Below are 16697 nucleotides of genomic sequence, written 5' to 3' on the forward strand. Positions count from 1 at the left end.
CCATAGAGACGGAATTCAATCAAATGTCCTTATGGGCTTGCTTTGCCCATTTTTGAATAAAAGAACAACATTTTGCATGACCGTGAGAAAGCGCTGATCTGTCTTCACTTGCCTCTTGGCGGAAATGAGCACAGACCATTTTAGCAAGTGAGCTTATTCTCAGGAAACATCAGGGCGTGCTGCTTGGGCCCGGGCAAGTTACAGCAGTGCGTCCCTGCCGTAGCCCCAGGCCCCTCTGAGGGGAGACCCCACAGCCTCCTGCTGCTCCCACCTGTCTCCTGGCTGGAGCCTTCCTCCAGACGTCGTCGACAAGACCACCTTCCCTAGCCTCTCCGACGCACTGGGATGTCCATGCCTCACCTCCCTGGCCCAGGTACCCTCGGCCCTTCCCTCCCAGGACCCCGATCGAGGGCACGAGTTCCTGTCTGGACTCCCTCTGGGGTCCGTCCTTCCATCTGCTCTCTGTCTCAGCGTCAGCCTTGGGCTACTCTGGAAACAGTGCCAGCGAGGACCCCCAGAGCTTCACGGGGAAAGTATGGTACCTTTTAAAGAATGAAGTATCTTACATTTGTGAATTTCCTCTTTTTCTTGTACTGATGCTGAGCTTCTGAGCCCCGTTCCTACTTTTCCCCCAGCTTGGACTCTGAGAGGGAACAGGCTGTTCTGAGCACAGCTCTCTCCACCTCCATAAATATTACTGGACAAACAATGACAAACCTGTTCAGTACACACAGCACTCAGAGGGCCAACCAGCACCGTGCAGTACTCAGTCGTGGCCACAGCTCTCGGGCGCCTGGGGGCTCAGTCGGTTGAGCATCTGCCTTCAGCTCAGGTCATGATCCCAGGGTCCTGGGATCAAGTCCCACATCGAGCTCCCTGCTCAGCAGGGAGCCTGCTTCTCCCTCTGCCCCTCCCCCTGATTGTGCTCTCTCACTCTCTGTCAAATAAATAAATAAAATCTTAAAAAAAATAACCGCAGCTCTCAGTTTCCTATTTTTTCCTTGCTTGCTTTCCTTTAATGAATTGCTAATGGTCCACAAATCAGAGAAAACACCTCTGGGGCAGGGGATACAGTGGTGACCAAAAGTGCGTGGAGATTCCATTTGTCCCGTAGTACAAAGCCGTCTCAAGTGCTTTCTGAGACCCACCGTCATGCTCGCTGCTCTGCCGGCGTGACGGAGGACTGGAAAGGTCAGAGACTGGACCGTGTGGAGTGGAATTGTCCACGGAGGGCAGGGGTGGGGCCCCTGGAGGACACGGCTGCCTCTGCGGTGCTGTGTTCGGGCATCAGGAGGAGCCAAGGCAAGGATGGTGACCCTGGAGCAGACGAGGGGAGCGCGGGCGGCCGTGGAGGGGCTGCTGGGCCGTCTCAGGGGCTCCTCCCCGTCCTGTGCTCATGCACACCTGCGGTGCTGGGTGAGGGCAGGCCCCTGACCTCTGTGTCCACTCAGTGCTGGGGTGACGCGTGCCCGTGCGCAGTGCTGCTAGGCTGTCTGGGCAGTCAGCGGCCTCCCCGGGGGCCCGGGCGTTCATTCAGAAGACGGTAAGCTAGGTCAAGCAAGGACGCAAGAAGGGCTTGGCCTGCCCCCACCCCCTCCGTGGCCTCCTGACTCTCGGGAGTCACTTCCAGGGTGGCGGCAAGACTGGGCGTGTAGGGGGGTGACTAGCAAGCAAATTCAGAAACGGAAGGGCAAATGTTGATGGTAAAACAGAATTTCTGCCCGTCCCGCTGCAGATATTCAGTTTTATCACCACTTAGAGTGGCTGGCTCAGAGAGGATGGGTTCTGGGGATCCCCAACAGCCCAGGGCTCCGATTCTCAGGGTTTCCCGCCATGTTTCTGGCAGCACCCTGCCCGACGTGCAGTGGCCTCGGGCAGACTTCTGTTTTCCGTGACTCTGCAGGACGTCTCTTTACCTTTGTCTGGCTTCTTTTTTTTCCCTCCCCCAAGTTTTTGCGAGTCGATCAAGATAAAGACAAGGACTGCAGCCTGGATTGTGGGGGCTCCTCACAGAAGCCCCTCTGCGCGTCGGACGGCAGGACCTTCTTGTCTCGCTGCGAGTTTCAGCGCGCCAAATGCAGAGACCCTCAGCTGGAAATTGCTTATCGAGGGAACTGCAGAGGTAAGCTGGGGGCAAGCAGCTGTTAACATGGAGGGTCACGTCTTTTATTGTCATCTTTGCTAATTTTTATATGTAAATCTCAAGGGCTTTAGGGTTATGGGGTTTTTCAGAGTGTGTAAGGAAGAAAGGTAATTTCTTGTCTCAGGAGCAGAGGTATCTTTTAAAGTTGTTAAGTGCTCTTTCCTTAGGAGATTTTACGTGATCAGGACACACATTTATCTGAGTCTTCAAAGAGGATTCTCACCAGAGTTAGAACTGGTTCTGTCCACCCCTTCTTGTTTCTCCTTTCAGCCAATGGGACGTGCACACAGCACCTGCAGCCACTGTCAGATTCTCCTTCCGTCCATTTTACACATGTAATTTCTGATTATCCCGATTTAAGAATCAGATTTAGATTTAACTAGCATGCTTAGAGCAAAGCATTGAAATACTTCCTATGTTAATGAAGGGTTTGACTCAGCAAAATACGCTGATGTTTCAAGCACAAACAGAGTCGCGTTCAGAAAGAGATTTACCTTCTTTTTCCTGTTATCTAAGAGAAAAGACCACACAGAATAACGTTGCCTTTGAGAAGAGTTTCCACTCTGTTGGCCCAGCAGCCGCTCAGCAAGGCGGAAGTCCATCGGCCACAGTGGTCCTTGTCTCGGCTCCACGCTTGGCCACGCTCTGAGTCACCTGCTCTCCCTTACTTCGTGATACGGTGTATCTGAGGTTGACACATTCGAGTCACTTTGGCACGTGACTAAGTCAGCACCTTGCCTGCTCCCGCTGACCTCCCAGGAGAGCTCTGCCTGTAGACGCAGGCTCCCCACAGCGACCAGCACCGGCACCCATGCTGGGGCCGTGGGCTCGCCCGGGACAGGTCCGTGTCCACAGGCACCACACGCAGGTACCTGTGTGTTGCCCATAACTGATGGTTACATGTTCACAAGGCTTCCTTTCCACCATCGAGGTTTGTTCAGAGTCTATGTATTTTAGACCCTTGGCATTTAAAACCCCCAAATAATCCAATTAGAAATGGGCAGAAGACATGAGCAGATGTTCTCCAAAGAAGACATCCAGATGGCCAACAGACACATGAAAAGACACATCACTCATCATCAGGGACATGCAAATCAAAAGCACAGTGAGAGATCACCTCACACCAGTTAGAATGGCTAAAATTAACAACACAAGAAACAAGAGGTATTGCCAAGGATGCGAAAAAAGGGGACCCTTGTGCACTGTTGGTGGGAATGCAGACTGGTGCAGCCACTCTGGAAAACAGTGTGGAAGTTCCTCAGAAAGTTAAAAAAAGAACTACACTACGATCCAGCAATTGCACTACTGGGTATTTACCCAAAAAATACAAAAACACGAATTTGAAGGGAGATGCGCACCCCGATGTTTATAGCAACATTATCAACAATAGCCAAGTTAAAGAAACAGCCGAGGTGTCCATAGACTGATGAATGGATAAAGAAGATGTGGTGTATGTACGTGTACGATGGAATATCACTCAGACATGAAAATGAATGGAATCTTACCATTTGCAATGACATGGTTGGAGCTAGAGAGTATTATGCTGAGTGAAATAAGTCAGAGAAAGACAAACACCATATGATTTCACTCATGTGTGGAATTTAAGACAGAAGACAAATGAATATAGGAAAAAATGGGAGCGAGAGACAGAAACCAAGAGGCAGACTCTTAACTACAGAGAACACACTGATGGTGACCAGAGGGAGGTGGGTGGCGGATGGGGATTAAGAGCACGCGTACCCTGATGAGGGCTGAGTAATGTGCAGAATTGGTGAATCACAAGATTGTACACCTGTAACTGCCTGTTAACTGGGATTGAAAGAAATGATTTGCAGCGGGCCTCAGCATGGAAGCAGCAGGACCACGGCTTATGGAACAGTGGCATCAAAGAAGACGCTTCCGTGTAAACACTTCTCTTCCTTTCTACTCTGTGTCTAATTTGTGTGTTCTTGGTCTAAACACATCAGTCTGAGAAAAACTCCGATATCTTGATTGTAGTTTTACATCTCAGTTTTCTGCCCTGAGACAGGAGAAGTGATTTAAGAATAAGTCAAATATCAGATGTTCTAGTCTTCAGAGAAGGTTCTAGAAGCAATCACCCGTGCTGGCATGGCTTTGGTGACGTGCTGTGGAGGTGGCGGTGACATTTGAATTAATGTTCCTTTTTCCGCCGTGTTCCTTTAGACAACCTCAGTCTGCTGCTGTCTTAGACGGCCTCTGCATTAGCGCTCGTGCCGTGGGCGCCTGTGCTGGGTTAGGTAGACCAGGGCCAGAGGGCCCCTCTCTGGGTGGAAACCAGATTCAGAGCGCGCTGTGCCCACTGTGGGGTCCACGCTGGATTGCTTCTTGATAACGTCCTTGCTCGTGTCTTCGTGTGTGGACCCAGCCTCCCTGCTCAGGCGAATTCTCCTGGCTGGGGTTCTCATTCAGCTGACTGAATAAACGTCATCCCATGAATTTGTGACATAGAAAATATGCGAAGGGAAGTGGGTAAGAGTAAAACACACCTCACAAAAGCTGGTTCAATTAAATTGAAAGGGTAAAAATAAAAAGAATATAGATTTTTTTTTAAAAGATTTTATTTATTTATTTGACACAGAGAGACAGCCAGCGAGAGAGGGAACACAGCAGGGGGAGTGGGAGAGGAAGAAGCAGGCTCCCAGCGGAAGAGCCTGATGTGGGGCTCGATCCCGGAACGCTGGGATCACGCCCTGAGCCGAAGGCAGACACTTAACGACTGCGCCACCCAGGCGCGCCAAGAATATAGATTTCAAAGTCATGTTTACTTGGGGCTTCAGGGACCAAGGGTAGCAAATATTAAAGTTACTTTAGAGAGACATTGTCAGCTACACATTTATTTAAAAATTCCTGGGTGGGGCGCCTGGGTGGCTCAGTCGGCTCAGCGTCTGACTGTTGAGCTCAGCTCAGGTCTGGATCTCAGGGTTGTGAGATCGAGCCCCACACTGGGTTCCGGGCTGGGCACCATGCACGTGTGCTGTGGCAGATTCAGGGCACGGGGCGGGGGGGCTCTGAAGGCTCCCCTTTCAGCCCTCATCTTGCGAGGGACGACTCCGTGCCACGCGGGGGCGCCCTGAAAATGGGCTTCCAATCCGCAATCTGACTTTTCCTGCCGAAGTAGCCCGCGGCCTGGATCCTGGCTCACGGCAGGAGGCGGGCCTCTTCCAGGGCATGGGCTCCTTCGCACAGGCTGGCGTGTTTTGCCAGCCACTTACCCACCCCGTCCCGATGTCCAGCAGGCAACACCCCCAGCCTGTCCAGGGTGCCAACGGGGAGGAAGCGGTTCCTGGGGATGGAGGAGGCAAAGTGAGTCGCGGTGCGGATGGGGCCCAGAGACCGGGATCCCCCTGCCACGGGGCAGATGATGCTGAGACCCTCTCTGTCCTCTATGGGCACAAATATGGCAGATTCGACGACACAGCCAGGTCAAAGCTTGCTTCTCTGAGTGGGAAGGAGAGAGCACAAGACCGAATGTCGCGCCCTTACACCACTTCACGTGATACCGATAACTGTCCAGGTCTTTCCTCCGAATTATTCCTGGTGTTGGAAAAGGCTAGTGCGTCACAGTGTCACTTCGATGGATGGCAAGCTGCGTATTTTGAGGGCGTTTTCATGGACGGGGGTGGGGAGGTGACAGTTCCGTAGGCCTGTTTTGAATATACTAGTTTGAAAACAACGATTAAAATATTTTAGTCCATAGTTAATTAAGTTGGATTAAATGTTTTATGAATTTGATGTTATGATTTAACCATTGACCTTGAATAGAAACACAGTGGTTTATGCTGATGGATTTTTCTTAGAAATCTGTGGAGTTTGTGTTTTCAGAACTTAGTGAACACATTAATACTTTTCTTTTGATCTGAGACCATTGGAGCTGTCTTTCTTCTCAACAAAATTTCTGGCATTGAATAAAAAAGCCAAAAAAAAACCAAAAAACAAAAAAAGGAAGAACAGTTAAATGCCAGGAGGCACTGGAACTACTTTGAGATTTCTGGAAACAGAGCGATCACGGATATCTGTCGTCTTGGGGGTTCCCAGGACCGAGGAAAGGAGCATTGTTACAAAACGTTCCTGATCTTGCCCCGCTCGTGTTTGCTGCCAGCGTCTTGCGGTCCTCGGTGTGACTGCCTGAGCAAGGCTGGAGTCTCCAGGAGCCACTCGAGCCCCTGGCGGGCCCCCCGCGAGGTATGGTGAGCCCACGGTGTGCCCACAGTGAGCCCACGTTGCGCGGGCCTCCGCGGTGTCAGTGTGGAGGCAGATTGTGTCCTCACAACAGGAACAGATGAGTGGTTCTTACTCATAATAATTGCATGTTTGATGAGTTTGTGGCATCGTGTTCTTTCCCTTTGAGAACCCGAACGACACAGACACAGTTTTCTCTGGACCAACCGTGATCACTGGTGTAGAAGGCTGAACACGTGCTCGTGGGGCCTTCCGTCTGCAGGCAGGCTGCTGGGACAAAGCCTGTGTCTTCACGCTGTCCTGGGAAGGCCTGTTTCCCCAGGGCTGTGAGGGCCCTGCTGAGGCCTTCACCTCTGCCACCTGCCCCAGAACCTTCCCTGCAGCTCTGCAGAGACGCGTGTCCACTTCGGGCTCGGGGCGGCGCCTTAGCAGGTGTTTCCTTGTAGCGGACGTGTGGGCAGCAGGGACCCTCCCACACTGAGGAACACAAGCAGAGCCCCCGGCCTGGGAGGAGACAGACCTGCCACGGCCGCCAGCGCCTTCCTCTGGACGTGCCGTCCAGCCCGCCTACAGAGGGGCTTCTTGGTGACACTGGGCTCTGGTGCGATCCGCCAAACCCCACGGGAGGGCAGCCCCAGCGGTGCGCACCTGAGTCCGTCCGTGGCCGTCCAGTGCGGAGTGGCAACCTGCAGTGGCTTGTCATCCCTGAAACCAGCCAGGCTTTCGAGTGGGGCTTCTGTGTGTCACCCCCCATCGCGTGGGGTGTTGCCATCTCTGAACGCCCTCCGTCTTTACGTTAATTTTATTAAGAATGTGGTGTAGGCTCAACAGCAGTAAGTACCCTGCAGCCTGACTCCCGGTGTGGCCTCTCCTCTCTGCCTGTTCTCCGCGTGGGCGCTCAGAGCCCCAGCGCCGCTGGAGTGGGGTTGGGGGGACGTCAGCACCCGCACCAGCAGGCTGCCTAGTGCCGTGCAGCCCGCTCCAGGCGAGAGTCACAGACCTGTGCGGGGAGGCTGAGCCAGGGCACCTGCTGGTCTCTCACCGACCAGCCGGAGTCTGCACCAGCCTTCTCGTCTCTAGAACAGCGTGGCAGACCCACACAAACACGATTTACCTGTGGAGGGTCAAGAAACAGGCTGGGAGGCTCCCTCACCTGCCCTTAGCTTATGCTTCGGGTGACACTGCTGTTGGGAAGCCGGAGCAACCTGGGTGTTTCTTGGGGCTTCACCAGGACGCTTTGTGACCCCACAGAAAGCGTCGGTATCAGGGTGTGGTCCGGTTAGTGTAAATCAATTGTTAGCCTGCTGTTATTTTCTTCAATAAAACGGATATTTCCATAAAAGAAGTCTATGCAGGATATAGGTGTGTATATGTGTGTATGTGTGTCTGTCCGTGTGCATCTGTCATGTATATCTCCACGTGCACACGTGTGTACGAGCGTGTTCACATGTGCACACGTGTGTGTGTGCATGTGTCTGTGTGTGCACATGCCCGTGTATCTGTGTGTCCGTGTGTGTGTATGTGACTCTTCTGGGCAGTGTTCAGGTGGGTCCTTGTCAGCGCTACCCGCCACGTCTACGCTACACGTCTTCTGCCCACAGCAGGCTTTCTGAGACAGCCATGACGTAAGGAGGTGTTCTAGGACTTTTTTATTATATCTGCCTTTGTCTCTTGCAGAAACCCTACACGAGTCATGTTTGCCTTACCTCCTTTATGGTGTTCTAGTAGGTCTGATGTTAGAAATGTCCTTCCTCATGGACTAAAGCCGACACGGCAAGAGGCAGCACCATTGCTGTCATGTTCAAGCTGTAATCAGAAACACAACAGAACTTTTTGGAATGTTCTGTGAAAAAACTCTCCCCTCTGCTCTAGCAGTACCTACATTCTCGAAGCATTAGCTCATCAGCGGAGCCGGGAGAATCTCAGTGTCGGGCTGTCTGTCCTGGGAAGGTTGCACCTGGAATCGGGTGACGGGGACTTGGAGATGGTTTCGTGGGCGTCCGTTTTGGTGCCCGGTGCTCCTGTCTATCAGTTACCGTACAGATGCTTGTCATCGGTTTTCTCCTGTATCAATGTTGTAAACCCTGTCGGAATATTTTACTATATTCTTGCAAGAGTTTGTAGTGCATCTAATTTTTTTCCTGTATGACTTGGCAACCCCAATTATGGACTAAAGGTTTTCCTCTTATAATTTGTTTCTGTCTTTCTGCATTTAAACTGATAATGGTCATTTAAAAGGGAGACTCTCTTCCTTTCCCCTCTAGCTCTGGAGTGCTGTGGTCAGGGGCTGGTTCTGGCAGACGTTCGGCCCTGCTGCCCTCTCTGCCTGGTGGCGGAGGGTGGGTGGGGCACCTTGCCCGTTCTGGGGGCCTTTTATCACAGCACAGCCACCTATATTAGGGAGGGAAAGAATGTTCTATTTATGCAAAGAGCTTTGCAACACAGAATCCTTAATTTTTCTCAGAGTCTGGCCTTCAAAATTATGGGTGGATAAAATATTACAACCTTTGAAACAGTGTCTGCTTTCACTGGATGCCAATACAAATAAGAGGCATGTCACTCATAGGACCAGCATTTCTGTGGCCACCGCCCCGGGAGAGCGTGCCTCCTTTGTCTGGTAGGCTTTGCTCGTCCAGCTCCCCCGTTCTGAGGCCAGGCCCGTCCAAGCTGGGCCTGTGCTGGGTCATGAGCACGCAGCAACGAGGACTGTCTGGACCTCAGCACGGAGCCCAGGCTCAGTCAGAACCACGTGGTAGCCATTCCAGACCAAGTCACCACCCAGAAAAACATCCAGTCTCGCCTCTCATTTCCCTGTGCTTAATACTGGGATTTCTGTAAAGGGGGACATTTGATTTAGCCCAAATGTGCATACGTCAGCCATGTCAGGGTTTAAGGTGCCGTTAAGGACGCAGGGGAGAGTGTCAACCCCCCAGGGTCACCACGGGACACGGCACCTACAGTGAGCTGCTTGCTAAACAGGTGGATCTCATGCGACATGTTCTGACCTCGATAAAACAAGTAACAAACTACAGAGAATGGAAGGGAGACGGTACAGATGTTGAGTGAAATTCCTGGGGGGTCTGCATGTTCCAGTAGAACTGATCCGGTGGGCTGCTGCCCCTTCTCGATGGTAAAGACCCTGATTTAGAATATCTAGACTCAGGAGCACAAGCAGGTGGTATAGGCACCTTGATTTTCAAGGGACGGCTGACACGGACCCCACAGTTTTGTGCTGCAGGGTTGCTTCCTGTGACGACACAGCTGGCAATGTGCCGGATGAGACCTGGATGCAATCTTCCATCAGAGGTGAGAGCTGCCCGTTTGAAGACTAGCCGATCAGCAGTAAGGGCAGTTTTCTAAGGAAGGCATCCAAGCCAGGAACAAGGTCCGCGAGTTGTTTGGAAAATTTATGCTTTTTTGGCATGTTCCATGAGAGTTCAAATATTAGAAATGATTTGTAATTCCATCTGTACCCTGGTGGAGACCTTGCAAGCTGGAAGCCGTATCACTTTTCCTTTTAGACAGTCAAACCACAGGTTATACTAAAAACACGAGGACAGAAGTCCAGCAAAGCAGTGATTTGTCCTCGGCTAAAACACAGACTGCACTAAAACCACATGTTGTTGAGTGCCGGCCGGCCAGGCCAAACCGTGGATCGGGACGTGAGCACGGAGCCTGGAAGGAAGGCTCTTTTCTGCAGGGTGCGTGCCCGTGACACACAGTGCAGCCTGCAACCCACGGCCCCGCCGAAGCCCAGGACGAGTCTGCACAGAGGCAGAGTCTATATTCAGCACGCGGCTGCCGCCGGAGCTGCGGCCACGGCCCAGAGCCTGGGAGCGGGTGCCCAGATGGCATGCTGGCATGGCCAGCAGTTCCTGCTACCGGGCAATCACAAGTCACCATCTAAAGATCTTGGCCAGTGGACACGTTTGAAGAAGCAGCTTTCAGAGTCCAGAGGGCCTTTAAGATCTCGACAACTTGTTATTTAAATCTGGAAACACTTTAGAAAAATTGGGAAGGCCATTCTTTTCAGGTCTGAAAGCTCGGATGGGCGACATCGTATGGTGGCCCAAGGAAGGGAAACAAGAGCTTGCGGCACCATCCTGGGGCTCGATGCCCGTGGACGACGCGCACGGGTGCTTCGGTACGTCCGCCGTGCTGGGGTGCTCGGGGCCTCATGCCTCTGCTGCCGTCACTGGAGGCCCGGCACTCACAGCAGGAATCATGCTGCCTCCTGGTCCCAGAGCTCGCGGGCAGGCTGCTGCAGGCTGTGGGGACGATAAAGGGGACTCAGTCCCACGCCAGCGCGTCCCTCACGCACGCACGCGTCCATGGGTCTGGGTTGAGGGTCTGTCTCCAAACTGCTGGCGTCCAGAGAGAGATGAGACACACTCCAATGTGTTTAGACTCTTCCTTTTCTTACGAACTTGTGCGGACCCAGGACACCGCTCCCTGAAGGGCATGAAGAGTGTAGCACTTTTTACGGAATTATGTTACAGTGATGTTAACATAAATGCCTGAAAATGTGGGACAGAGTTGGGGGAGGCCTAAGGATATTGGACTTTTTATCTGACTTACTGTCAGATTTTCCACTTGCAGGTAGAGGGGGCAGGACCTTAGTATGGCTTTGAGTCCCTGGGACAGCCTGACAGATGCAAGGGCTGTTATCATTTCCTCGCCAATGTGGTCTTCAGACCTTGCACTGTGGGCCAGAATGTCAGGTCTGGTCTTAGCGGGGCTTCTAGACCTGGTCCCCAGTGTGTGTCCTGGAGCGGGTGTGCTCACGTATCTCCTTGGACCCGCAGACGGCCCGTCTGCTGCTGGCCGCACCACATGGGGTCTTCACCTTCCAGGAAGCAAAGTCCACCTTGTAGCCGGATAAGCAGAGTGGCCATTCTGAGCCTCGGTGTCCCTGCTCATTAAGTGCAGAGAACACCCCGCTCTTCTTACCGTGCAGGCCTGTGGTCCTTCCCCAGGGGACCCTCCGCCCTGCCCCCACCAGCCGCCGGTGACTCATGCCCGTGCAACTCCTGGTTAAGTGACGCCTCTGCTCTGCTCCTTCTGCAGACGTGTCCAGGTGTGTGGCCGAGAGGAAGTACACCCAGGAGCAGGCCCGCAAGGAGCTGCAGCAGGTGTTCATCCCGGAGTGCAACGATGACGGCACCTACAGCCAGGTGACGCGCTCGCCCTGCAGCTCCTGCACCTGAGCCGTGGGGGCGGGGCTGCGGGAAGGAGGGCCCAGGGCCTCAGGGGCAGAGCTCACTGCCCACATTAGCGGTGAGTGAATGACAGGGCTGACTTTCACAGCCAGTGTGCGAGTGAGGTCACTCACGCCTTTCTGGGTCCATGTATCTCTGTCAGGGCCATGCTTTCCCCGTGTCACTCCCTGTGTCCTGGTCCGGCATGCTTCCTCGGTGAGTCCGGTTGGCCCCTGTGCACCCAGCTCATTGCTGAGGATCCAGTCCCAGTTGAATTCTGAGAGTGCAGCCCGTGCTGGAAGGATGCTGAGGACAGCCTGGAGTGGGGGCGGGAGGGATGCTGGGGAGACCCAGGGGTGGGGGCAGACCAGGAGAGATGCCAGGGACCAGGGTGGGGAGGGATGCCATCCCCTCTCCTCACCTTGGCCGCAGTCCAGCAGGGAGACGCTGAGCGTGTCCCTGGACGCCCTGGGGCCCAGCTGCCCGGTGGTGACATGAGGTGTGGCTGCAGCTCCGATGATGGGCGTCCTGGACGGCTGAGCAGCCAGCACACTGCACACAAGTGCCACAGTCGAGCTAGTGCGCTCTTTAATTCCCGGGCGTGGTGCCACCCTGTCCTTCGCTGAGTGTGCAGACGCAGCGAGGGGTGAAGCGTGTGTCCTGTCAGTGCTGACCCCCCCGTCCCGCCGTCCCACAGGTGCAGTGTCACAGCTATACCGGATACTGCTGGTGCGTCACGCCCAACGGGAGGCCCGTCAGCGGCACGGCCGTGGCCCACAAGACACCCAGGTGCCCGGGTAGGTCCGCGACTGTGCGGCCGAGCCTTCTCCTGACCACTGTCCACTGTCATTCTGGTCCCCCGCCTGTGTCTGCTCACAATTCCAAAGAAATCCAGCATAGGTCGTTGTGAGAAGTCACAGGAACTGGGTTTCTGTCGTGGGACAAAGCCTAAAATATGGTGAAAACTGTTTCTAAGACAGTTTTCTCAGTGGAAGATCTGGTCCGAATTCTGATAGGTTCTTTGATTCAGACTCTGAGTTTTTTAGGAATGACCACAAGGACTGTAGTCAGCAGTGGAAACGACCACATGTTTTCTTTGGCAAAAAAAAAAAAAAAAAAAAAAAGACAGAGAAAGAGAAGTCTGGTTTTATATGTATATGTTTGCAAAGAAAAAGGGGATCATTCTCTGTAACCCCATGCCAGATGGTTTATTTGTGTTATTTTATTACTCATAAGAGGGGCTGATACACCGAAGGCATTAATACTGGAAGTATAACCTATGAGATAGTCCATTTTCCTTTGATATTTTACCAAAAATGATTCTGGTCATGTTACTGGAGAATGTTTTATAGCTTGACTTGGGATTAATCGGTCGGGGGGACTATAAGACCGTCGATGAAGGGATGCGAGATCCTGCATCTAGGCTCCTGGATTCGACTTTGGTAAAACAGTTGGAACAGCCACGGACATAATAAAGCACAAAGCATGTTCCTGATTTTTCACATAAAATATTGAAACATTTGCATTTAGGATTTGCTTTTAGACTTATGTTTTTTAAAGGTCAGACATCTTATAATTAGGAATTTAGTTCATGATTCAGACATTTACACCGGGAGCCAAGGCACAGGCCAGAACTCATAACTGCTCACCATGATGACATCTGTAATTAACAGTAACGTGAAACCTAATATTTCCAGTGACTGGTCATCACTTAAAAACCACAGGGTGTGCATAATGTGAAATTAAAATATATTTATTTTAAAAAACTCTTTGGTTATCCAAGAGCTAAAAATTGCTGACAAATATTTTTAGTGAGCTAACATTTGCACCTAATAATTCTTTTTCGAAGTCATGGAGTAAATGAAAGAGAAAAATGAACACACGAGTTTGCCTCTCTGTGCGTCCCTCACGCTGGGAGATACTGTCACATGCGTATTTTATTTCAGGCGTGTGGCAGCACCAGGCACCGAGCCTTATTTTACAGAGGAGAAAGCCGGGGGGATGCCTGTTTCTGTGATTTTAGTGATACTGTTAGAAAATTAAGTTGTGTCTGACAGATCTTTATTAAAAAGCCACGTACAAAACTGGCTGGCTTTCTTACATTCTCCAAATAGTACTTTGTTTTTGGAATCAAGCCCCTGTACTATCCACTTGCATTTTTTTCAAGCAGGTACCAGGAATTATAATTTGAGTATATAGAAACGCTCCATTTTCACAGTGGTCGAGTGGACTTTTTTTTTGTCCATGTGATGGATTATGGAAAACAGTCTGCTTGAAAGCCTGGTATTTCTTGTATGGGGACTGTGGGCAAGGCTCCATGGATCAGGTCAGACTTGCAGTGAGGTCGGGGGCTCTGCTCTCAGCCTCACTGTCTGCAAGTGAGCGTCCCTTTCCCTTCTGGGCCGCAGTTTGGGGCTGGGTCACCTCACGCCTGCTGTGCTACTGATGTGCTCTGTAGCTTCCAGGGCGCCGTGGAAAAGGTCTGCCAACCCCCCGCTGTAGTCACGCTCTTGTTCTGCACGAATGTGGGTGTGGGAGAGCAGGTGTCGTGCTCAGAAGCTCTGCAGGGTTTGGGAATTGTTGAGAAAGTCTGAGGCCAGGGAGAGTTTCAGGACGATTGTGCTCATACACGCATGCACGATGCACCCACAAACTCACAGTGCTCAGTCACACACACACACACACACACACAATCTCACACACACTCATGCAGTCTCACACAACTCACAGACACATAGTCTCTCACACACACAGTCTCTCACACAGTCACACATACACAGTCTCACATACAGTTTCACACACACTCGCACGCATACACAGTCACACACAGTCTCACACACACAGTCACACACGGTCACACACAGTCTCACACACTCAGTCACACACAGTCACAATCGCAGTCTCACACACAGTCACACACCCAGTGTCACACACTCACAGTCTCACACACACAGTCTCACACACACACAGTCACACATACACAGTCTCACATACAGCTTCACACACACCCGCACACGTACACAGTCACACACAGTCTCACACACACACAGTCACACACGGTCACACACAGTCACACACAGTCTCTCACACACTCACACAGTCAGACACACAGTCACACACACACTCACACAGTCACACACACACAGTCACACACTCACAGTCTCACACACAGTTTCACACACACAGTCACACACACAGTTTCACACACACACAGTCTCACATACATGCATGGACACCTTATAAAAAACTATTGCATAATGTACTTTTATTTCTTCCCAGTTGTGGACAGAGCCTCACAAATGACACAGCAAAGCAGGGCAATAAGGCTTGGCTCTGCACGGCACTGTGATGCTGACATGTGCCACAGACGATCACATTTCCCATCTGCAACGCACCAGGGACTCGTTCTCTAGGTACACCCTCGTCTCTTCACTGGTAAATTAGCGTGTGCATCTCATGGCTAGTGCACGTTATCCACTCGCTCTGAACGATGGGAGTGGTTTTCATCTGGTTTATTAAAATCGGGTAAGCCTCGGGGTTCAACAATTATCTTTAGTCCTGGAGTTCACACCAAGCTTACCCTATAAATACACGCTATAAAAACGTGACAAGAGATTTAAAATGTAGCCATAAACAGCAGCCATCCCTTAGAACGGGCACGTGTATGTGTTTACTATGAACTGTGCAAATGCACCGTGAGGCAAGCCACAGGGGAGGGAAGCAGACATCCATGTGTTAGCGAGGTGTCAGCACAACGGAGGAGGGCTCCTGCACCCAAATCCTCCACCTTCTCGCTCCTCCCAGAAGGCCCTTTAAAAAGGGGACCATTCCTCTATTCCATAATTATGTATTCTTAAGCCATTAGTACAAATTACCCAAATTCCTATTAATTGATAGGGAGAATGAGATGAGACACTCTCGCAGAAAAATGGTCAAAGTCTTGAACCGACAGCATTTTATAAAGGCGGAAATCCTAATGACCTGTGAACACAGGCGAAGGTGTGGGCTCATTAGGACCAGGGAAACTCAGTAAGGGTCCCTCCATGCCCACTGGATTAGCAGCAAAGACAAAGTGATCTGTGACGTGCTGGTGAGGACATGGAAGCACAGACCTTCGCCCAGTGCTAGTGCTCGGGTGCAGAGTCCGCTTGCCCTCCAGCCGTGGGTGATGGGATGCTGCATGGCTCTGGAGACGTGCACTCAGTTTGCAGCAGGAGACAAGCACCGAGCATCCAGAGATGCATTTGTGATAACAACCAGACCCGGGAAGCCTATGGTTGTCCATGGTGTCCGACTGGATGGATCACGTGGTGTGTGCGGTTTGTGTGGACCCACGGCTCCCACGTGGTCCTGAGCGGAAGCACACAGCACGGAACACACAAGTCCATTTAAAATGCAAAAACAGACAAAACTCAGCTCTTGCACTTAGAGAAACTTCTTTGGGTAGAGAGCCACGAAGGCAATGAGCGAGGGGTCATGGTAGGATCAGGGCAGTGGTTCCAGGTGGGGAGGGAGGATTTTGATTGGAAAGGGGGTGGGACATGGCGACTCCTTCTGCCCTGGAAGCTTCTTCTCTGGATTTGACAATAGTTTATCAGGCTGTGCATGTGTGTCTACGGTATGAGAGCAGAAATCCACAGATTTAAAGAGATTTAAAAAGTTAAAAATGTAAATGTCATTGGGGGAAGTAACACACTGACGTAAATCCTTCCTAAACTTATGCATCATCCTGAGGGTTTTGATGGAGGGAAAGGGGCGGATAAGAAAGGACACACCTGCGGCTGGCAGGGAGGGATGGGTTGGTAGAGGCGTAAGCGAGGATTTGGGGGCGACTGGCATTAACGTCTGCCGTCTGCGATGTTCTGGAGGAGCGGAGGCGGTGCCCTGCTGTCCCGTGTTAGTGCCGCTGCTGCCGCTAGCGCTCAAGGGGACCCGCCAGGGGTTGGGCATCATGGTGGCCCGGATAGGAAGTGGTATTACCTTCTAGTTTACAGTTGGGGACTCTACCAAGGCCTCTTTGCTTGCAAGTAACAGAGCTAGGATTTAAAACTCTATCTTTCCATCTCCATAGCCCACATTTTCTGCCAAATCCAATAATGTAAATTCATGGGCCGTGAACTCCTTACTTAGAATATGCGTGAGCCCAGGTGTGAGAT

The 16697-nt window shown here is 51.7% G+C and overlaps 1 protein-coding gene across 3 annotated transcripts in view; it reads left to right on the plus strand.

Annotated features, from left to right (window-relative positions):
- SMOC2 (SPARC related modular calcium binding 2) overlaps window positions 1-16697 on the plus strand; it is a 164595-nt gene that overhangs the window by 53643 nt on the left and 94255 nt on the right. For all 3 annotated transcript variants that reach the window (XM_034669483.1, XM_034669484.1, XM_034669485.1), the window contains exons 2-4: window positions 1951-2122; window positions 11411-11517; window positions 12239-12338. In XM_034669483.1, the coding sequence (XP_034525374.1) occupies window positions 1951-2122; window positions 11411-11517; window positions 12239-12338 (379 nt within the window). The remainder of the gene's footprint in view (window positions 1-1950; window positions 2123-11410; window positions 11518-12238; window positions 12339-16697) is intronic.

The sequence above is a fragment of the Ailuropoda melanoleuca genome, chromosome 10 (assembly GCF_002007445.2).
Source record: "Ailuropoda melanoleuca isolate Jingjing chromosome 10, ASM200744v2, whole genome shotgun sequence".
NCBI lineage: Eukaryota > Metazoa > Chordata > Mammalia > Carnivora > Ursidae > Ailuropoda > Ailuropoda melanoleuca.